Source organism: Penicillium cosmopolitanum (assembly GCF_028827165.1).
Source record: "Penicillium cosmopolitanum strain IBT 29677 chromosome Unknown utg000009l:1.0-9042332.0:1.0-9050551.0, whole genome shotgun sequence".
Classification (NCBI taxonomy): Eukaryota; Fungi; Ascomycota; class Eurotiomycetes; order Eurotiales; family Aspergillaceae; genus Penicillium; species Penicillium cosmopolitanum.
In genome coordinates this window covers 4126064-4147497 of record NW_026622679.1, presented here as the reverse complement: position 1 = coordinate 4147497, position 21434 = coordinate 4126064, and the positions used below count along the sequence as shown (strand labels likewise).

Sequence of the window (21434 nt, the reverse complement as noted above, 5' to 3'; positions counted from 1 at the left end):
TCTTACTTCATAGACACTTGACTCGTTTCCAGATGTATATACCAACCTTAGCGTGAAAAGATGACATGACCTGCTTTTGTTCGCTTTTGACTTTTGACTTTTTTTCTGTTTGTGTTTTTGACTTGAAGGTTGCTAGATCAATAGAAAAGAGAAATTTGAAATTCAAGTTGAAAGGGCTTCCAGCCTTGCCCAGGTGGGTTGTTGACCTCGCCCTTGAAATTTATTGAGGTAGGTAGTATGGGTACGGTGCTCCATGAGATACATGCTAGTACTAGTACTCCAGGGCTAGTAATAGAACTTGAAATTTCCAAGGTTGACTCTTACCTGGGCACTCTTCTCCGCTCCCCGTGGCACTGAAATGCTAGTTCCTCGGGCTACTACTTCAATTTTAGAAACTTGGAAGGCTGAAGATTGCCCAGTCGGCGGTGATTGTAACCCATAATGCATAGTACAGAGTAATACCTACTAATCCATTATCATAACGCAATGCTTCGAAAGCGCTAACAAAAAAAACAAACCATCAACCCTAAATCATTTCATCGCTGTCCAAGTAACTAACAAGCACACCATCCAAAGTGCAATGAACAAAAAAAAAAAAAAAAAAAAAAAGATCCATGCCTGTTCAACATCTCATCGACCCAAACCTTCTCGAACAGTAACACTCAGGGGAAATCATTCACCACCAACACCAGAAAAACCATGCAAACAACGTCCCTCCGCACAAGCCCTTATATCCAACTCAACATCAACCTCCTGAATAGGCAGCCAAGGATCTGTAATAACTCCCGTCCCACCAGTCCAAGGATCCTCGTCACCAACAACCCTCCTAGTCGAAAGAGGAATATGTTCAAATTCAACTTCCTTCTGGCTGCCGCTCGCATCAGCGGTACTGAAACTCCCTAAATGGTGCAAGGCCTCGTTTCGTGCGGAGTCAGGAATAGGACCGATCTGTGGTCCTAGAGCCGCAGTCGCGATGATGAAATCCGTTTCGAAAGCTTGAAGCTGTAGACGGACATTTTGAAGTTCGGTTCCGTCGCGGGTTACCACGACGTGTGGGTAAATAGGACCCCACTGGCAGCCTGAATTTGAATTTGCGGAGGACGAAAGTTGAATAGGTTCAGGAGGAAAAACATTTTTAAATTCGAGTGTTTTCACCCAAGGCGCGAGGAGGGCTTCGCCGGTCATTTTTAGATAAGCTTCTTTCAAAGCCCAGTATGAGTAAAAGAGTCGGAGGCCGTAGGTGATTATTGAGTCTAAGTTGTGAAATTCCGTGCCGTCGGGATTGGTGCATTCGGGGAGGACGTTGTTTGCGTAGCCTAGACGTCTGGCTTGGAGGAGTGCTTGTTTTGGGTTCGTCATTGTGGCGAGTTCGGTGGGTGAGAAGACATCGCTGAATATTGTGACAAATTCTTTGAAGTCGTGGAGTGTTGTTGGGTTTTTGTTGCGGCGCTCGTTGATGCATGTTATGTCGATGCCGAGTTGGGGGGGAGGGGCCTGGGGCGTCTTCACCATCGGGCTGTCCTTGTAGTAACTCATTTGAGGGCGCAATGGTTCCGGCCAGTATGGTTAACGATGCTTGGTGGCTGACGTTGAATTCGACCCGGGTGGGAGTTTTGGATTCGTAGTATGGTCGGTTTTGCGGCATCTCGGTCCGGCTGATGAGTATGTCCTTCCATGGTACACCGCATGCATGATGGACGTATAAGTACTTCAGCAGGTTGGATGACAATGACATGCGTCGGTCTGCGGCGAAGTGGTATCTCTTCACGGCTTGTTGCTCGGCTGGTCGTAAGGTCTCTATCAGTGGGAGATCTAGACCATTGGCCTCCCAGTCTCGAACATCGATATACCAGCGTGCCAATGTTGGAAATCCCTTTAATGCGGGATCGACATTACTTGTTCTGGGGCCATCTTGAAGTATATTGGCATGGTCGATCTGGTTTGTTTCCATGATAGCGGGGGATATATAAAGTGGTTGTGCACCGGTCAACATTGTCAGGGCCGGATTCCCCCAGAATTCTTCTATACAACTGGAGCGAGCAGTGCAATTTGGAGACACTCGAGCACATAAAAATTGAACATCCAGTAGACAAAGATGTCAGATGCAATGAATCGTCCCACGAGGTGGTGGTGGTGTTTGCTGCATATGGCCCGATCGGGGAAGGCGCGGTAATCACGTGGAGATAAGCAATTCCCCGGGAAAGATAGGCATCACGTGCCTCGAAAAGAGTCATGGCAAATGGAGAACCCACGCCACTTTGAGTTCGTTCTTTTCCATAACATCTACAATCATGCCGGTTACAGTGGGAGTTCTCGCCCTACAGGGTGCCTTCTTTGAGCATGTCCAGCTGTTGAAAAAGGCCTCCGAGCAGGAGTCCCTGGCTGGATGGGAGTTTATTGAAGTCCGCACCCCACAGGAACTCGCGAAGTGTGACGGATTGGTCTTGCCTGGTGGAGAGAGCACCACCATGTCCCTAGTGGCAGCCAGATCGAATCTGCTGGAGCCATTGAGAGACTTTGTGAAGTGAGTCCTGGCCCAATTCCTTGAAAAAAGAAACCAAAAGGCTGTAAGGCTGTTCGACAAATGCTAATGTGGCAACTATAGGGTGCATCGCAAGCCGGTCTGGGGCACATGCGCTGGGCTGATATTGTTGGCTGAATCGGCGAACAAGACGAAGAAGGGTGGCCAGGAGCTCATTGGTGGTCTCGATGTCCGCGTCAATCGCAACCATTTTGGTCGACAGACAGAAAGCTTCCAGGCTCCACTGGAGCTACCATTTCTGGGTGCCGGTGCAGCACCCTTCCCAACGGTCTTCATTCGTGCGCCTATTGTTGAGCGGATTCTGCCCCATCACAAGGGCATCCAAACCGAGGAGATCAGTTTGGAAGAGACGGTCGTTGCCCCTTCGCGTCAAGCTAAGGGGCCGGCCGCCGAGGCTGCCACGGCTGATCACGTCGAGGTGCTGGCCACCTTGTCTCGGCCGGCTTCGGTGATCGCTACCCAGGGCCGAGACCTTAGTCCTGACAAGGAACTCGGTGACATCGTGGCGGTGCAGCAAGGCAATGTGTTTGGAACCAGCTTCCACCCCGAGCTGACCGGAGATGCGAGAATCCATGCGTGGTGGCTGCGCCAGGTGCAGGCCGCGGTTCTCCGAAGAAAGAAGCTGGGACAATAGAGCATCATCATATCAAATATGGGGGTAAGAATTGTAAATAAAAACATAGAAGGGATCGGGTGAAATAGAAAGAATCCTGTTTGTTCTCTAATTGATATCATGCCGAGGGAATAACGCCATTTTCCGGGACCATTGAGTCGCAACCTGTTCAAGATCTGTTCAAGACCAGACCTACCTCCCCGCACCGTATTCATCCTCCTCTCGTTGACGTTGTTCATCATATGCGCGGCCATATCCACCACGGCCGGGGTCGTATTCCTCACGGTATTCGTCCCGGACTTGGCCACCCGATTTACCACGTCTGTTAGAGAGTTAGTTGGCGCCTTTGCATCTGCTACCAAGATCCACTCCACATACCCATACTGCCGTCCTTCTTCGAAGCCAGGGTCTAGATCTGCTCGAATGATGCGCTCATCCAGCTTGGTGCCACCAACATATTTCATGCAATCCAGGGCATCCTGGTGAGTATAATATTCGACGAAGCAGAATCCGCAGGGAGTTTTGTTAAACCGGTCGAGGCCCATCACCAATCGCTTGATCTCGCCGCATCTGTACAGAGATTAGGTTAGGATGACCGGACTCATGTTGGATAAGAAAGGGCGTTGTGCTAGTTATGCTCACTTGGCAAAAAGCTCATGAATCTGTTCTTCGGTGGTATAGAAGGACCTAGGAAGGGTCTCGGTTAGTTAAACTGAAACCATCTCCAATCTCCACACTACATTCACCACTCGATCGTAGGCGCATACAGGTTTCCGACATAGAGAGTAGTTGCGCCTTGCAACTTGTTGTTAGGCTCTGGCTCTCGCTCCTCCCGGTCGTCTCTGCGTCTCTTATTCTGTATCCAACATTCCAGTTAGCACGGTCGCATCATCATCAGGCCATGGGATCAGAGCTGTAATACACACCTTTCCCGCATAATACGCACTGGGTCGATCCAGTCGGTCCACGGTGTTAACTTCCAAGACACTCATCGTGTGGGTAGAAGTTGTATAATGAGGTAGTTGTTGAAGTGACGTTGTGAAGGAAGGAAAGGGCGGAGGAGAAGTTGAAGCTCGGAGCTCCCTTGGGTTTTCCTTGGCGCGGCGCAAGAATTCCCCCGTCAACAACCAACAACCTCCCAGCTTCTCTTCTCTGGGCCATGATTTGATCTCTCTCCCAACAACAAGATAACAACATCCCCTACTCCTCCTGTCTTTGATATCACCTATCGCATCTCTCTATGCCAAAGGTCAACAGTTACGCGCCGGCTTGGCTATGCCGGCCGTCGCCCGGTGCGAGCCTCTTTACCAGCAATTCTCTCGCAACCCCCGCGCAAGACACCCAACCTACCCCCAAGTCTGCTACAGCTAGCGGCGCGACCAGGACGATTGCAAAGAGAGGGAATGAGGTCTTCGCCGTGATCGAAAATGAGATTCGGTGGTCGAATTTGGCCCGGGTGAAGGATCAATGGCAGCAGCAGGCGAGACAGAAGAAAACCTCGACTGGACAGACGAAGGATCCGGCAAAGGACGGCGAGATCCCATCTTATAGGGTAAGTGTTGTGCGAGGGAGCGTCTCAAAAATAATATTCAGATATAGCTGACGAGGTGCAGGTTCTGGCGGTTCCCGTCTACGGTCTTATCCATCAAATCCTCCCATCGCCGAATGGCGCCTTTTCTCGCCATCGTGACCGAGCATACAGTTCACATCGCGGTGCTGCCCGACTCTTCTCATCTCTCGTCTAAAGATACTTCGCCTATCCGTTTAAAGACCTACCAACTTGGTCCTACCACCCATGTTATCCCCGAAGCACCTGTCGTCTCCGCGTTGTGGCACCCGCTGGGCCTGCACACCAACCTCGGTGGTTGTATTGTGACAGTTACCGCCGATGCCGCCGTACGGGTGTGGGAGTTGGACAGAAACAACCACTGGTCATTCGATCAGCCAACTCTCGCGATTGATTTGCAAAAATTGGTCGATGGGAGCTCTTCGGACCAGGACTTTGCGCCTACTGGCTTCGGAAAGAACAAGGGTTTCTCCGCCGACATATATGATATGGAAGTCGCCTCGTCTTGCTTTGCCGGCAATGGAAGTGAGAGGGAGGATGCTTGGGCTCCGATGACTCTCTGGGTAGCAATGAAGCCCGGTGACCTCTATGCGTTGTGCCCTCTACTGCCTTCGAAGTGGCAGGCCCCGTCCGCAACGATCCCATCGCTATCTTCCGCTATAATTCCCAAACTGGCATCCCTCGAAGAGGCACCGGAGGATTTGGAAGAGGAGCTTACTGCTTGCCGACAGCAGTATGAATGGTTACGGGAGATTGATGACCAGGAGCCGTTAGATCCCCCCTCCGAATCGGATACAATCCAGGGAGCGGATGTCTTCACTCGACCCGGTAACCCAAGTGCTATTCCACGTTTGCAAGGTCCCTTCCGTTTCGAGACGGGAGATGAATTAGATGACTTGGATCTCTGCGATATTATGGTCATTGCTGCCAGACTCAACGCCGAAGACCTAATGATGGGCGAAGACGAGGAACTGGCAGTGGAATCAAGCGAGCGTGATCAGCTTTCGGGCACTGTCATCTGTCTGACTAGCGGAAATGGTCGTGTTCATATTTGTCTAGAATTGGATGGCGTGGAGGGTCAGTGGTTGCCCAAGGCCCGCAGGAATGCCTTCCGCACTCCTCTCTCAGAGCCTGCCGATCTGGTGCTGCTCGAATCGCTCGATACTATTAAGGATAGCGACGCTGCAGCGGCTACCTGGCCTACTTTTACCCGGGACGTTCACTCCCGCTACTCCTTCTTCGTCACAAATACGACCACAGTGGCCTTCTTCTCCATGTCCTCATTTGTCCAAAGACTAGAGGCTGAATTACAGTCAGAGGACATCTCTGGATCAAGCTTCCGAATGCAGGTTCTATTTGACTCAGATGTGGCTAAGAGAGAGCAAATTCTCCAAGTCTCGGACGCCGATTTGATCGTCAAGAACGAGCACCTCGCTACATCCGTGGTCTTCTACGACTATGACCTTGGCTATCTTCTTCTCACTTACAACCCCTCCAACCCGTACGCAGCTGCGATGGACGTCCCGGCAGACGCCCTCTCTGCGTCTATAGACTTTGGTCTCCAGCAAAATTCCCCCTATACCCGGATCCCCTGCCCTACTTCCCCGGCGTGCGCCGTACCAAGTTCCCGCCGTCCTCTATGCACAGTCTCCATTGGATTCCTTCGTCGAAAAGCACGTCCCGCACCGCCAGCGAAACACGCTCAAGGATCAGGTACGCCTGTCTCCCGCTACGCTGGACCTCGTGACTTCTGCCCATCGCGTACTCTCAGCTCACACCAATGCGCTCGAGCGAGCGGCCTCCGACCTCTTCCGTCGTTGTGAGCGCCTGCAAGGCGAAATGAAGGACCAACTGAAGCAGCTCTCCGAAGTTGCGGAGCGTATCAAGGGCACGACCAGTGAGATTGGCGAAGATGGGAATCGCAAGGAGGGCGCTCGAAATGGAGAAGCCCTCGATAAGAGATTGGATGCGGCGAAGGATCGGCAAGCGGAACTTGCGCAGCGATATGATGCGCTGCGGAAGAAGCTTCTCAATTCCGGTGGTCGTCCTCTGAGCGAGAGGGAGAAGGCTTGGGTTAATGAGGTCAATGTTTTGTCGGAGTCTTTCAGCGAACAGGAGGAGCCGAAGGGTGATGAACAAGATCAGGCACTGGCGCAACGCTTGGAGATGGTAAGAGATGGCCCCGCTTTCCCCCCTGTATCTGGGCCTATTTACTGACACAACGTCTAGGTCAAACAATTGGCTACCAGTCTCATCAGCGAGACCAAGTCCATCGTAGCCAAGGCTCCCTCACCCACCGAGCCTGGCAGCCCGTCTTCCCCTGGCGGGTCTCAGCCCAGAGTCCCGCAACGTTTGCAGCGGGCTAAGATTGCAGATGCGATGAGGATGGTTGAGCGAGAGTAAGTTTTCCGAAATCTCATTGATAAATACTTTTGCTAATCCAAATAATAGGTCGGCCGTCATTGATGCCATTACGTCCCGTTTGGAACGCCTTAACACGAGCATGTAAAACTGGGTGTTTCGACATCACTGTTATTGTTATCAATTCTTTCCTTTGAAACAGTACAGCTGCATTTATGATTTTACTAGTCGGATAGCATGATGGCATACATGAGATAGATTATTGACACGTTCCTACTTTCTGGAAATCAAGGCGTACCCTACTAGTAGTATTTTATCAATTCGAGAGGCTTCCCTGGTCCCATTTTCTCCCGACTTTATTCCGAAAAAATCCGACTTCCTTCGCTATCTTCATTCAAAGTTGCAGAAGTTTCGCGTGGACTTATATCCGAGTCTATGTCGTTATTATTCACGAACCCAAACACACTACATTCACCCGTAGGCACTAAAAAGCAGCACAGTTAGTGATTTGCCTTGTCACAATTAATCTAGAATAACAAAGACTCGAACTTACCATGAACTAAAACTCGCTCCCCGGGACCCGTACGCGCACGATAATGAGGATAAACTATTTCGACAGGCTGACATACTTTGCCCGCATCGACACCATCCACAATATCCAGCCACTCGGGGTGTTTCAAATCAAGGAACGGCGTCGCTGGTCGAGTCTGGACCCGGAGACGAACATTCGTCATCGGCGATGTATTCAAATGCGTCCATGAAGAGGTCGTTTTCGTTGTCGGACTCGGAATCGGACTCATCTGTTGACGTTAGTATGTCAGTACTTCTACTATCTACTGCCTCGTGCCAAATTTCATTGGACTCAGATCCATCGCTATCTACTGGACGCGGAGTCTCAGGGTCATCGGCTGAATAGTACTCATGCTCGTGCTCGTGCTCGTCATCTCCATCCGAACTCGAGATTAGCATTCGATTATCTCCCTTTCTCCAGCATCCTTTGCATGTTATCGAGCCGTTCTTTAAGAAGATGAGTTTCTGGCCCGGGCATTTGGATTTGGCTTCTGGTGGGCAGTGGGTGGTTGTTATCTCGCGCGTGCAGCCGCAGAGGGTGTATGTTCGGGTCCAGATGAGGCACATTTTGGATTGGGATTGGGCCTTGATAGTATACTAGTGATGATGTTAGCTTTTAGGAATCAACTATTAACAACTTGAATTACAGGTACTTCAAGTGTTTGCTAGGCTTATCTATATAGTACTAGTGGCTTCCCATGACCGGGACTTTCTTTGACGACGGGCTGACTTAGGACATTGTTCCCCGGCGATAATGGAATTGACAAAAGACAATGGGACAAAGAATCGACAATTCTTCAATTTTATGCCCATGATCAACTTGATCCAGCTGACAATAATTTACACTGGTGAAGTAGTATTTCTTGGGTTGGATGATTTAACCTAGGGTTCATGTCCCACGTGACATTATATCTATCGTAGCAAGCCAAGGAAAGAGATTAGCAGATTCTAAGACATGAAATTGAAGAAAAGTCTTTCAAGGTTAGATTTTTGAACTATTTCATCATGATACTAGTATGGCACTGTACGTCTGAGATTTCCTCATCTACTGAGCAGGTGGCGAGGAGCAGAGCTGGGGTAGTCGGTGTCCCAAGGTTGAGTACTCGATATTTTAGGTCATAGTAGATACCAATAGGCATTTCCAATACCATACATCCAATCCAATGAGAACTACTAGTATAGATAGATTGCAGTGTTTGAAGTGAAGCTTTCATTGGATTGAATGTATGGTATTGGAAACGCTTACCAGGATCTAAATTCAAAATGTGACAACTTTTCTATCCGTAGATTTCCCTTTCCCCTAAATCCCATACCCCTCCCCTTCAGCATACTTCCCTTCCACCCCACTGCCCACCCAATTCAACCTAGACCCGGAGAGCAAAGTCGATAGTTCGGACATCCAGACAAACATGAATCTCCTCATCCCCCTCATCCACTCCTCGGGTAGGATGGCTAGCATCCGGGGCAAGGTAAACATTGACCTCAGTATCCACGTCATTGACCACATCCAGCCCCATAAAGAGAGACGCACCAGACCGAGACTCGATCTTGACGAGACTTTCTTGGCCGTAACGGCCGCCAATACGCCAGAGGGACGAGGCAATCTGATCAGGCTCCTCGACCCGATCGACAATCATGAGATAAAGTTCATCGATAACATCCTCCCACAGGGGCATGGGCAACAAGGCACAACAACCTTCCCACTTACGCATATTAATGCAAAACTCCGTATCCCACCAATACCGCCACTCATGATAAACAAACTCGCTAAGCACATGAGCAGCAAGGCTCTCAACCTCATGCTTCCACTTCATGTACTCAGTCCAAGCTCCATGAAAAAAGTCATCCAAAAAGTTGACATACGACGACACAAAACGGCCATAATACTTCGAGTCAAGACGGATGCAAATTGCCTCCTTGGGCAATCTGGGCCGTGGGGCAAGAGTGAAGTCGTTACGTACTAGTCCTGGATTGGTTGGTGGTGGTGGGTAGGTATATTTCTGCCACTCTCTGAGTCGTTGCATTGACATGCAGTGGATTGTCCAGTCTGATTTGGGGGTTTGGGGGCAGAGGAAGCTGAAGCGGTAGTCGCGGAAGTGCATGATTTCTTTCATTCCTCGGATTGCGTTGTAGGCGGCTTGGTGGAGGTTGGATTGGGCGAGGTTCAATTCCATTGGGACTTGGAGGTAGGCTGGGAGGGTGAAGTTGGTGGGGTTGTAGGTGTAGTTTGTGATGGAGGGTTTGCCTTCTTGGGCGAGGAGTTTCATTTCGTGACGGTTTCTTATTTCGTCCTCCATTTTGGTGGTTGGGAGTGTGTGAATTGTAGATGGTTGGGGTAGATCTGAAGAGAAAGGAGAAGAAAGAGAAGATAATGATGGAGGAGAGTGGGATAGAGGTAGAGGGTAGAAGGTAGAAGGTAGAAGGTAGAAGGTAGAAGGTAGAAGGTAGAAGGTAGAAGGTAGAAGGTAGAAGGTAGAAGGGTAGAGGGAGAGAAGAGAGGAAGATGGTGATGTGAAGTGAATGGTAGGCAGCGACATGGAAGGTTCCTCTTTCCAAGTTTACACTGGCTTACACCTACAAATATTTTGACAGCTTTAGTTTTGGTCCGTTTGCTTGGAATCATCATGTTTCATTGACAATGCGGTTGATCTCATTTCGAGACAGACCACTAAACGAGGCTATTTGTCTTTTGTTTTCTCACCTTCATTTGCTCTAAAACGATATCAAATGGGCTGCCACGGCAACTTCCTTCAAAATCCCATTGAAAAGTGTACCAGCTTTTGGTTGCATTGTTCCATATTCCCATCGAAAAGACCAATCGGTCGGTAAAAAAACCAAGGTGGAAGAATTGGCGACAAAAGAACAAAAAATTGGAAAAGACCAAGTCCCTTATACCCTTAGTAGATCGCGGTGTAGATCACTGGACCCTGTTGTATCGGTTCAAGTTAGTACATGAGGATCAGGCGCAGGTCAATTGTCGACAGGATTCTCGACTGCATACATACCGTTGAATAAGGTGAACACCCGAGGCTGTCTCAACAACACTGCTAACCTGGCCGGGCTCTAAAGCAAACGCAGCATCCTCAAACTCCTTCTGCATCTCACCGTGACCGAAGAAGCCGCTAAAAGTCTCGTTAGCAGCCGTCCATATTATCTGACAAGCTTCCACATCTGCTGCATCCATTCCACATGCGATTGGGGGTCCAAAACGTACAGATCGCCCTTCTTACGAGCGCTGCTGCAATCCGACTCTGAGACAGCAATATCTCCCAGACTCTCGCCTTCCTGAATTCTCTGCTCATAACCCTTCAGAATCTCAATGGCTTCCTCCTTTGATCGGGTAATCTCCGCTTCGCGCCAGCTGCTGGGGCGACGACTGCCGCTGTGCTTGACCAGCAGGTGGCTACAGCGGATCTTGCCTTCCGCCTGACCAGCAGCATCGGGGCGAGCTGTGGGGGTGTGGTTGACTGCCATATAGTTCTTGAGCTTCTCGGTATCGGTGCCGGATGGAGGTTCCCAGCGGGATTCCTTGGTCTCGGGGTTGAAGTAGTAGGGCAGGTTCTTGGAGTTGGAATGGCGAACCTCCCAGCTGGCGGGAAGACCTGATTCAGACTGTGTGGGTGGAAGTTAGTGAGTGATGATTGATGGGAGGAAAAGGAAGAAGAAGAAGAAGAAGGGGGGAAGAGAAGAGAAGAAAGGAAAAGGAACAAAGGATACCATTATGTGAGGGTGAGGGAATATAACTATTACTCGTACTAGTGTAAGTGTAGGGTTAAGATGAAGTTCAAGTTCACTTTCACTCGTTCCTCTTCAGCTCAACGCGGGCCCGAATTGCGGGGGAGAATCGGTGCAAACAGGACAAACAGGACAAACATTTCCGCCACAGCTTCAAGTCAACTTCAACTTCATCTTCGTCTTCCTCTTCCTCCTCAGCGCTCTCTCGTTTGTCGTAACATACGCCCATTCCACTCGCTATGTCCGCCAGTCCATCTCCATCCGCCGGTGGTGACACCAAACCCTCCGACCAGATCCACTTCCGTTTCTGCCGCGAGTGGTAAGTCCTTGTCCATTCCTCATCCTCGCCTTTGTCCGCATAATCCGAGATCATACGCTAATACCACCCCAGCTCCAACCTGCTCTACCCCAAGGAGGACCGCGAAACCAACACTCTTAAATTCACCTGCCGCACCTGTCACGTCGGCGAGGACGCGACATCCTACTGCGTCTACCAGAACAAACTGAACAGCCAGGTTGGCGACACCGCTGGTGTCACTACGGACGTCGGTTCCGACCCCACGGTTTGTCTCCCTGCTGTCTTGTCTGGTCTTTGCCTTTTCTGCGGTGTCCCGATCGCCTGCGCTGTCTGCGAGGAAACACTCTGAGTCTGTTGGAATATCATGGACTCCACTCAACACACCTCCGACCCGAACTTGATTTGAAGAACCCTGAACACTTCAACAATGTACTGACTGTCTTCTTCTTTCCTCGCTCTAGCTTCCCCGAGCGAACAAGCTCTGCCCGAGCTGCGGTGAGAACGAGGCGGTCTTCTTCCAGTCTCAACAGCGTTCCGCTGAAACCGGAATGGTATGTTCCTGTTCCTAGTTCCCTTTGCCCTTCTTCCTACCGTGTTTTCTTGAGATCCTTTTACTGACTCGACTCGACCCCGTGAAGAAACTCTACTACGTATGCTGTGCATGCGGTAACGTCTTCATGTGAATATCCCTTTTACGACACACGGCGCGAAATATCCGGATACCCTTTTTTACGTCTTCTTTTTCCTGTTCAACTCTTGCGACTTGGAATTTCCCTTTTTTTATGCATCTCTACGGAGTTAGGTTCTGCGAGAGCGCGGCTATACAAACTCGGAAAATCATACAGTTCTGTTTATAGAGGTGGTTTCAATCATTACACTCGAAGAGAGGTTGAAAAAAAAGTTGAAACTTGATTGGAACTTAGTTATGATACATTGAAAAAAAAATGCAAATGCTGCTCTAAACTACACACGCTTTTCCCGAATAAAGAGGTATATCACAGTGGAGGGTTGTTGTGGTTGTTGTTGTTGTTGTTGTGGTGATGGCGTTGACGGTGATGGTGGTGGTATTACACGTTCACAGGTGCAAGCGACAAGATCTTAGACCACTGCTTATCGCGCAATTCCTGACCAACGACTCCTAGAGAAGAAAAAGTAATTAGCATTGGCCCAGTTCACCATTGATTCTGCGCTTCGGCGCCTCGCTCGCGAATCAACTTACCGGTCATTCTTGTCCCGATGGGATCACCAGACTTGTTCACCAACACACAGGCATTATCACCGAATCGAACGACGGTTCCATCAACGCGCTGCAGCTCTTTCTTGACGCGCACGATGACGGCGTGTCGAATATCTCCGCGACGGACCTTGTTGGCTAGGGCGGTGCCGGAGCCCTCGGAGCCGGCGGCCCTTTGTTTCTGGACGACGACGACTATGCGGTCACCTGGGGTGAAGGGGTTAGTAATTGAATTGTGGTTTATTGCAGGGGGTTTGCGAGAGATGGGAGAGCGGTATGAGGGTGGACTGACCGATTGTCGCGGCCCGCTTCTTTTTCAGGACGTTCACGCACTCGACGACTGAGGCGCCGGAGTTGTCGATGCAGTTGAGTAATGTCTGTGAGGGTGGGAGGGTTAGCGGATAGGCTGGGAGGAATTGATTGTGGGCGAATGGTAGGGAGTGTACCTTTAGTTGAATCATGGTTGTGCTGGGGAGTTGATCTAATGTTAACTTGAATGTCGACGTCGGGGAAGTTCATCTTCAATTTCCACTTCCGCCCGGAAGGGGTTTCTCCGATCCGACGAAGTATACACTGGACTCACCAGCATCGATTTTTGTCTTTTGTTCTCCTTTTTGTAAATTAATTACTGTTGGATTTTGTGATTTTACTATATAGTGATCGATGAATATACTCAATACACCCAGTTGCATTTGCTAGATCTATTCCGACCCATTTTCCTGTGGCTATAAGATGCCACTTGCACACTGACACGCTTCACAGTATGCCGTCGCACGCTGGCACTCAGGGCTGCATCCATCGGCTCACTTCCGTCCATACAGGGCAGACGATGTCATGGTGAAGCAAACCTTAGAAGATTGTGTAGCCTGTGGTATGGGACGTAGAAAAGTTGTTATACTATACTCTGCCTGATATGCCGGGATATAGTATCCGGTATATAGTAGCCAGAGAGGTCAGTAGTTAGAATCGCGTCAGTTACAAGAAAGGGTGAAGCGAATCCGTAGATCCAGGTTTGTAGAGCCATTCAAACAGAAATATACCATGTCTAATGGCATTGCTTGTGCTATTCTCGCCCCCATGGGCTGCGGCTGCGGCTGAGGTGAGAGGCTGTGAGAGAACACAGAACTTTGGGGGTCAAAGGGGCCAAGGTGGCCTTGCAGAAGATGATGGATGATGTATATTTAGCCTGTGAGTTAAAGAGTAAGTGGAAATGGAAGTGGGAGTGGGAACTGAGTGTGATTGTAGGGAAAAGAGAGAAGGGAGAAGAGTGGAGGGCGGCGCTGTTCTCCTCCGGCAACGCGAGTCAACCTCCCCTTCCGCTTCTTCCTCTTCCTCTCCTCTCCTCCTCCTCTCGTGAGCAATTGGGGGTTTTGGTCTTCCCTTCACCCATTCACTATGTTGGCCTGATTTGCTTGCCTTTCATCTTTCCTTTCATTCACCACCCTCCTTTTCTAGTGAATCTTTCCCTTCCCACCGACTCCGGCGTGAACTTCCCAACTCCGCATCCCGCGCAAACCCACCCTCCGGTTCATGTCCGCATTTCTCTCCTATCTTTGGTCGTCTCGCCTTCTGTAACACCCACAATGCCGCCCAAGAGGGCGCGATCCAGTCCGTCCGTCCCGGAGGCCCGTGAACGCCTGACCCTGGCGAAACTCGCCAGTTACGACGACGTCGCGACGGATGCGCTGGTCGATCATGTACGCCCCTGGCCCGCGATTGAACCCCCCCCCAGAACACTCAGACTAATCTTCAATTCTGCCAGGCTTACTTTTGGACCAATATTCGCAAGAACCGCAACAAGTACACCTCCGCTCGCGGCATTCACGACGACGAAGTGGGTGGCATTCTCCTTCACGATGTCGTTGTCGCCAAGGACATCGCCGGGGCCGAGCGCAAACTGTTGGAGTTGCCAGGATTGAGGAAATACTCAGCCAATCTTCCTAGCCCTCGCGAGAAGGAGTGGTTTCGCCGTCATTTGCGCAAATATATCCAGATGTACCACCCGGACTCCCCGTTCGAAGTCACCACCACCAACCGCTATCTCATCACTCAGGCGGAGGCTGCCCTGTGCGCCCGCAAGTTCATCAAGGCCGGCCAGGAGATTAGGTACCTCAGTGGTACCCTCGTCTCCATGACAAAGGAGGAAGAGACCGATTTGGGTCTGACCCGGAAGGATTTCAGCGTCGTCATGTCCAGCCGTCGCAAAACCGCTTCTTTCTTCCTGGGCCCGGCCCGCTTTGCCAACCACGACTGCGACGCCAATGGCCGTCTCGTGACTCGAGGCACCGAGGGCATGGCTATTATGACCACACGCGAGATCCACGAGGGCGAAGAGATCACCGTCTCCTACGGCGAAGACTACTTTGGTATTGATAACTGTGAATGCCTTTGCCTAACCTGTGAGCGCATGGTCCGCAACGGCTGGGCGCATCATGCCGACTCCGATGCGACCAGCAAGGAGTCGACCCCCGTGTCTGTCGACGAAGCGGGCCCCGAAGAAAATCACTCCCCAAGAAAGAAGCGCAGGCGAGACTCTGATGTGGATTCAGAAGATCTGCCTTCCATCTGTTCAACCCCGCGCAAACGCGCCAAATTCTCGCGCCAGACTTCTAAACTGCGAGAGGAGATCTCGCTCTCCGAACTACCAGTGGACTCTACTGCGACCCCAGAAACCGACACCCCGCTCACCCCTGGCCCTGAAATCGATATCCATCAAATACCTTCTGCCATTGCGGTCGGTCGACCGGTTTCGGGTCTTCGACAAGAAGTGGTTGTCTCCGATGTGGTGGAATCCACCCCCGAAGCCCCGTCGACAGATGCTTTGCTCTCATCCATGGAGGGCCCCGAGTTGTCGGATTTGAAGAACCCTGACCTCGCGGGCGCTGTCAAGGCAGCTCTCGCTCCCATACACCCCAGTGAGACTACCAGCACACAGCCTCCTGCACTACCAGGGCGTGAATCATCTAGCTCTGTCACTGGCGAATCCCATCGGTCATCGACCTCCAGCCAGCCCACCTCAGTGGACGATCTCACCAAGGTCGAGGGACCAGTCCTCCTTGAGACTATAAAGACCGAGGTCGAACTTATCCCAGAGATCAACGAGCCCGATCATCTCACAGGTTAGTAAACCTCGCCCAATGGCTCTGCCCCTTTTTCCGCACAGCAACCAAGTGATGCCAGAATTACGGAACTTTGCTAACATAAAAATAGACGATGCCTCCGAAACCGCCCCAAAAAGGAAGCGTTACGAACGCAAGAAGTGGAAAGTAATTGCCTCGGTTGAGACCGAAGCCCCCCCCTAGTCCGAACGCCCGGCGACTACACCCGAACACCAAAACTGCTAGGACAAAAATACGACCGCTGGGTCGAATGCCAAACATGCGATTCGTGGTTCGTCCAATGTAACTCCTACCAAACCCGTCGCGAATGTCCTCGCTGTGAGCGCCACTCCAAACTTTACGGATACCAGTGGCCACAGACAGACAAAGGACCCGATGGCGAAGAGCGTGTCATGGACCACCGCACCATCCACCGCTTCCTCTCGAACGAGGAGGCGAGTACAGCCCGAAAAGACCAGCGTCGTGGTCTTAGTTTCGGCATCACGCCTACACCCGAGCTCTCGGATCGCACTGAGACGGAAAATAATGACCCGCCTGGTTCGGGGTCTGGTTCTCGTCGTAGTATGAGGGCTAGTCGTCACCGAACTCGGGAACTTCGCATGACTATGTGAGAATAGGCTCAGTGAGTGTCGTGTTGTGTCGTACTCGTGCTTACCCACCTATAACTACTGCGTGGGTATGGGATGGACGTCGACAGAATGGGGTCTACGAGAGAATGCAAGTTACGTTTACCACTGTACTGGACTGGGAGTTTTGGGGGACTCGGAATTATCTTTTTCAATTTCGTTATCTGTACTATTTATTTGGGGGGCATCACATTGCACATGGTGTTTGTTTGGTTGGTGCATTGGGGGATAACACTTTACTGAGATCATTTTTTTGTTGTATCTCTCTTCTGTTTGCATGGGAGTCTGGGGATGATGGTTCTTTTTTCTTTTTTTTTTCGCGCATTTTATGGTCACGAACATATCTGTAATGAATGCACACTTTCACATTGACTTGGATCTGGTTATTGGTAGTATAGGCACTTTATTGGGGGCCATTCCAGTCAGCTGATGGCGGGGTATACTAGTGGATTAAATTGGGCGCTTAGAGAAGAATTACGATTCACAACCCACCTGCCAGTAGGCACCTGGCAAACGGTCACCATGACATTGGCCGTGTCATTTGGAAACCAAAATACTGGAGTCCAATTAGGTGGAAACTCAGGCAATCTCACTATACAGCTCCGTGAGTGTGAAATGCGGCGCCAGGTGTATAAGAATGTACAGCTAATGGATGGGGTAAACAGAGCAACCAGCAGATGAAGCATGTCTAAGAGACCTGCGGACGACGGATCCGCGAGATGACAGAAATCGCATCGAGCGAGCCAAGGGCGGGCTTTTGAAAGACTCGTTCCGCTGGATTCTCAGCGATGAAGGTTTTAAGCAATGGCAAAACAGCCAAGACAACCGGCTCCTATGGATCAGGGGTGATCCAGGGAAAGGGAAAACAATGCTTCTATGCGGGATCATTGAAGAACTGACATCTTCAGTTGGCGATGTTTCAAATATCTCTTTCTTCTTCTGTCAGGCCTCCGATGTGCGAATCAACAGTGCCACGGCTGTTCTTCGAGGCTTGATCTATCTACTTGTTGAGAAGCAGCCCTCTCTTATTTCACATGTGCGGAGTCGATACGATAAGACCGGAAAGGCGCTATTCGAAGATAAAAATGCTTTCTATGCTGTCTCGGACATTTTTACTCAAATTCTCAAGGACCCGACTTTGCAAACTACTTACTTCATAGTCGATGCGCTTGACGAATGCACGACGGATCTCAATCTACTTCTTGGCTTAATCACCCGAGAGTCCTCTTCACCGAAACAAGTAAAATGGATCATTTCTAGTCGAAACTGGCTTGAAATTGAAGAGCAGTTGGAGACGACGACTCAAACATCGCCCATATCGTTGGAGTTAAATGAGGCATCCGTCTCTGAAGCTGTGGAAGTTTTCATTCGGCACAAAGTTGAGAAACTGGCAAAAATGAAGAGGTACAATCAAAATATCCACGAGACTGTCAATGACTATCTATCGCAAAACTCGCAAGGAACCTTTCTTTGGGTGGCTTTGGTTTGCGAAGAACTCTCCAAGATATCTCGACTGAATACACTCGAGAGACTCGAAGCATTCCCTCCTGGGCTGAACGATTTGTATGATCGGATGATTGACTATATTCGAGATTCAAATGAGGTGGATGCAGAGATTTGTTTGCGAGTTTTGGCTATCATCTCGACGATGTACAGACCACCCACGCTGCATGAGCTCAAAGGATTCCTAGGACTTGAAGAGGAAGACAATGGGTATGATCCTGAAGATGTATCAGAGATCATTGCACGCTGTGGATCATTCCTGACGATTCGCGATGATGTTGTTCGCTTCGTTCACCAGTCTGCACAGGATTTCTTGAGATTATCCAAGGATGTGTCCCCCCAAGGATTAGAAGTTGAGCATCACGCCACATTCACTCGCTCTCTAAATCTTATATTTCACAATCTCAAGCGCAATATCTACAGTGTCGGCTCTCCTGGATTGTCAGTCGAGGAACTGAGAGACCTTGAGCCTGATCCGAGTCCACTGGTGGCTGTGCGGTATGCATGCATTTATTGGGTTGACCACTTTCAGGATGGCGTACCCGGAAATTCCGATGATACAAGCCTCGATGAAGGAGGCATCCTGGACCGTTTTCTACAAGAGAGTTTGCTCAACTGGCTGGAAGCTCTTGGAATTATGGGGACCATATCTTCTGGTATAGCGGGTATGTTAAAGCTTGAGAGGTTGCTACAGGTAATAGATACCCCCGGTAAACCGTCTCCACACATGTACATTCTAATGCCCAAGTCGATTTACAGAGCAGAGGAGCATCACCAGCCATATTGAACCGAGTTCAAGACGCCTCAAGATTTGCTCGCTATCATCGGGTAGCAATCGAGAACAGTCCTTTACAAGTATACAGCTCTTGTATTATATTCAGCCCCATGAAAAGTTTAACGCGGATCTGCTACCAGAGAGAGGTGCGGGATTTGGTTTTGAACCTACCCTTGACGGAGGAAGAATGGACCCCATGCATCCACAATCTCGAAGGGCACAAATCATATTTTGCCTCAGTTGCCTGGCCACAGGATGACAGCGGGCGACTCGCATCCTGGTCCTGGTCCTGGGATGATGCTTTGATTAAAATCTGGGATTCGGATACGGGCCAATGTCTTCATACCTTGACGGGGCATACCAAGACTGTTTGCGGAGTCGCTTGGTCGCCAGATCAGAGCGTTCAACTCGCATCATGGTCCGATGATTATACGATCAAGATCTGGAATTCGAATACTGGTCAATGTCTTTATACTTTGAGTGGGCATACCGAATCTGTCATGGAGGTAGTTTGGTCACCAGATCAGAGCGGGCGACTCGCCTCATTATCCAGCGATAAGACAGCCAAGATTTGGGATTCGGCTCGAGGCAAGTGCTTCTTCACTCTCGAAGGACTCAGTGGTTCTCTTCGCTCAACTAGCTGGTCAAAAAATGGTGAAAGGATTGCGTTAGCATCCGCAGATATGTCGATAAAGGTTTGGGATATGGTTTCATGTCAATGCGTTTCTACTCTGAAAGGACACAATGAGGATGAAGAGATTCTCTGGATTTCCTGGTCCCCGACAGAAAGCGAACGACTAGCATCAGCATCGTACTCTGGGAGTATCAAGGTCTGGGACTCAGCAACCAGGCAATGTATTTTCAGTCTTGGGGATTTTAATACGGCAGTAACTTCGATTTTTTGGTTACCAGAGGGGAGCACGCTTGGAATAACACTTAGATATGGCACCTTTGAAGCTTGGGACTTGGCTGCGAATCAACTCAAATTATTATTCCGAGTCAATGGGCCCAAGAAGGACTATCCGTTTTCAGTTCACTGGTCCAAAGCTGGAAGAAGACTCGTATTAGCTTCTTTCGAGGAGATCATTGTGTGGGATATGGCCAAAGGTAACACTGTTTCCAAAATAAAGGGGCTTTGCGAGGATATTTGTTCAATCGCCTTGTCTGCAGATGGAGCACGACTTGCATCAGCGTCCAGTGATGGTACGGTCAAAATCTGGGATCCGGCAACTAGCCACGACTATTCAATTATTGACGGACATACTCAACCGCCTGATTATATGAATTGGTCACCAGACGGAAGGAAACTCGCATCAACATCCAGTGATATGAAAATCAAGATTTGGGATGCGACTGACGGCAAATGCATTCTCACGCTCGAAAGACATGGAGACATCTCACTACCAGATAGTAACTGTTATGATAAGAACCCGGTCAAATGGTCACCAGATGGTAACCAACTCTCATCAATATCAGTTGACAAGGTTCTTAGAATCTGGGATCCCGCCACTGGCCGGTGCCAGTTGGTCCTGGGGGGAGAGATGCGCAAAATTGAGTCACATACCTGGTCCCCAGACGGAAAGAAGATTGCAACTGGGTCACAGAACAACACAGCCCATATCTGGGATTCAAGCACAGGAAAACTTCTTTTCACACTCAACGAAGATAGCCCCACCCACAGGGATCGTCAAAGTCCCGTTCTTGTTGTCTGGTCGCCAGATGGAACTCAGGTCGCATCCAAATCACACGACACAGCGATCAGGATTTGGGATCCAATGACTGCACAGTGCAAACTCACTCTCACGCGGGACGACATTATGAGCGAGAATGATGATTATTGGGAAAATATAAGTCTAGACAGCTGGGGCAACGAATACAACCCAGACTATATGGGGAGTACAATCGACTGGTCGCCAGACGGAATCCAAATTGTGTGTTGTGGCTTCGATGACGATTATTGGGGAAACATGATCAGAGTTTGGAATTTGCATACAGGAACGTGCCTCTTTAGCTGTCAAGTCGATCCAAAACCTCTTTTCCTCCGGTTCGATGAAACACCCAATCATATAAACACTTCATGGGGTGTATTGGATTTTGGTTGTCCTGTATTGGATCCAACGATTGAGCCTTTCACAGTCCACTGTTCCGAGTCTGGACCGAGCGGATATAGTTTCTCCAAGGATTATCTTTGGATCACATACAACGGAACCAAGATACTTTGGCTACCCCCAGAGTACCGACCAGAACTGTCATCCGTCGCTGGAACAAGTATAGCAATAAATTGTTCAATGTATCGCATCTTGATTATCCAACTTACAGACCAGAATCCAATTTCTCTACCTTGATAATGAATTTTCCTGCAACTGTTCCATATATTGAGACATTTTTGAATAATCTAGCACAATGTCAAATTCTGTTGGAAAATCAGAATGCTTTGACTGCTCTCAATTCCTACTTGCGAAGCTCGGCGGACACACCTATGGTTTCAATT

General features: G+C 49.7%; 12 protein-coding genes across 12 annotated transcripts; 6 read left to right on the top strand and 6 right to left on the bottom strand.

The window, feature by feature from the left end:
• Nucleotides 1-672: 672 nt before the first annotated feature.
• On the bottom strand, nucleotides 673-1993 carry N7509_009655 (4'-phosphopantetheinyl transferase family protein; the record flags this gene model as incomplete). The annotated part of the gene is given in 2 exon segments (XM_056634292.1): nucleotides 673-1516; nucleotides 1533-1993. 2 exon segments carry the CDS (start codon nucleotides 1991-1993, stop codon nucleotides 673-675), a joined length of 1305 nt encoding a protein of 434 aa, XP_056484912.1.
• Nucleotides 1994-2291: 298 nt separating this feature from the next.
• Nucleotides 2292-3176, top strand: N7509_009654 (pyridoxal 5'-phosphate synthase glutaminase subunit PdxT; the record flags this gene model as incomplete). The annotated part of the gene is made up of 2 exons (XM_056634291.1): nucleotides 2292-2524; nucleotides 2606-3176. 2 exons carry the CDS (start codon nucleotides 2292-2294, stop codon nucleotides 3174-3176), a joined length of 804 nt encoding a protein of 267 aa, XP_056484911.1.
• A 171-nt stretch (nucleotides 3177-3347) lies between these two features.
• On the bottom strand, nucleotides 3348-4147 carry N7509_009653 (nuclear cap-binding protein subunit CBC2; the record flags this gene model as incomplete). The annotated part of the gene is made up of 5 exons (XM_056634290.1): nucleotides 3348-3477; nucleotides 3534-3725; nucleotides 3798-3842; nucleotides 3902-4011; nucleotides 4082-4147. 5 exons carry the CDS (start codon nucleotides 4145-4147, stop codon nucleotides 3348-3350), a joined length of 543 nt encoding a protein of 180 aa, XP_056484910.1.
• A 248-nt stretch (nucleotides 4148-4395) lies between these two features.
• N7509_009652 (uncharacterized protein) lies at nucleotides 4396-7231 on the top strand (the record flags this gene model as incomplete). Its single annotated transcript, XM_056634289.1, has 5 exons — nucleotides 4396-4707; nucleotides 4755-6265; nucleotides 6288-6891; nucleotides 6952-7121; nucleotides 7174-7231. 5 exons carry the CDS (start codon nucleotides 4396-4398, stop codon nucleotides 7229-7231), a joined length of 2655 nt encoding a protein of 884 aa, XP_056484909.1.
• A 533-nt stretch (nucleotides 7232-7764) lies between these two features.
• Nucleotides 7765-8220, bottom strand: N7509_009651 (uncharacterized protein; the record flags this gene model as incomplete). Its single annotated transcript, XM_056634288.1, has 1 exon — nucleotides 7765-8220. One exon carries the CDS (start codon nucleotides 8218-8220, stop codon nucleotides 7765-7767), a length of 456 nt encoding a protein of 151 aa, XP_056484908.1.
• Nucleotides 8221-9017: 797 nt separating this feature from the next.
• N7509_009650 (uncharacterized protein) lies at nucleotides 9018-9950 on the bottom strand (the record flags this gene model as incomplete). Its single annotated transcript, XM_056634287.1, has 1 exon — nucleotides 9018-9950. One exon carries the CDS (start codon nucleotides 9948-9950, stop codon nucleotides 9018-9020), a length of 933 nt encoding a protein of 310 aa, XP_056484907.1.
• A 600-nt stretch (nucleotides 9951-10550) lies between these two features.
• Nucleotides 10551-11373, bottom strand: pin1 (peptidylprolyl isomerase ESS1; the record flags this gene model as incomplete). Its single annotated transcript, XM_056634286.1, has 4 exons — nucleotides 10551-10580; nucleotides 10655-10775; nucleotides 10868-11265; nucleotides 11371-11373. 4 exons carry the CDS (start codon nucleotides 11371-11373, stop codon nucleotides 10551-10553), a joined length of 552 nt encoding a protein of 183 aa, XP_056484906.1.
• A 254-nt stretch (nucleotides 11374-11627) lies between these two features.
• Nucleotides 11628-12369, top strand: N7509_009648 (DNA-directed RNA polymerase II core subunit RPB9; the record flags this gene model as incomplete). The annotated part of the gene is given in 4 exon segments (XM_056634285.1): nucleotides 11628-11707; nucleotides 11780-12014; nucleotides 12148-12237; nucleotides 12256-12369. The coding sequence occupies 4 exon segments, from the start codon at nucleotides 11628-11630 to the stop codon at nucleotides 12367-12369; spliced, it is 519 nt and encodes a 172-aa protein (XP_056484905.1).
• A 384-nt stretch (nucleotides 12370-12753) lies between these two features.
• Nucleotides 12754-13381, bottom strand: N7509_009647 (mitochondrial 54S ribosomal protein uL14m; the record flags this gene model as incomplete). The annotated part of the gene is made up of 4 exons (XM_056634284.1): nucleotides 12754-12824; nucleotides 12906-13127; nucleotides 13213-13297; nucleotides 13367-13381. The coding sequence occupies 4 exons, from the start codon at nucleotides 13379-13381 to the stop codon at nucleotides 12754-12756; spliced, it is 393 nt and encodes a 130-aa protein (XP_056484904.1).
• Nucleotides 13382-14503: 1122 nt separating this feature from the next.
• Nucleotides 14504-16650, top strand: N7509_009646 (SET domain-containing protein; the record flags this gene model as incomplete). Its single annotated transcript, XM_056634283.1, has 3 exons — nucleotides 14504-14617; nucleotides 14683-16039; nucleotides 16223-16650. 3 exons carry the CDS (start codon nucleotides 14504-14506, stop codon nucleotides 16648-16650), a joined length of 1899 nt encoding a protein of 632 aa, XP_056484903.1.
• Nucleotides 16651-17187: 537 nt separating this feature from the next.
• Nucleotides 17188-18955, top strand: N7509_009645 (uncharacterized protein; the record flags this gene model as incomplete). Its single annotated transcript, XM_056634282.1, has 2 exons — nucleotides 17188-17269; nucleotides 17331-18955. The coding sequence occupies 2 exons, from the start codon at nucleotides 17188-17190 to the stop codon at nucleotides 18953-18955; spliced, it is 1707 nt and encodes a 568-aa protein (XP_056484902.1).
• A 98-nt stretch (nucleotides 18956-19053) lies between these two features.
• Nucleotides 19054-21288, top strand: N7509_009644 (WD40 repeat domain-containing protein; the record flags this gene model as incomplete). Its single annotated transcript, XM_056634281.1, has 1 exon — nucleotides 19054-21288. The coding sequence occupies one exon, from the start codon at nucleotides 19054-19056 to the stop codon at nucleotides 21286-21288; it is 2235 nt and encodes a 744-aa protein (XP_056484901.1).
• Between the last annotated feature and the right edge of the window lie 146 nt (nucleotides 21289-21434).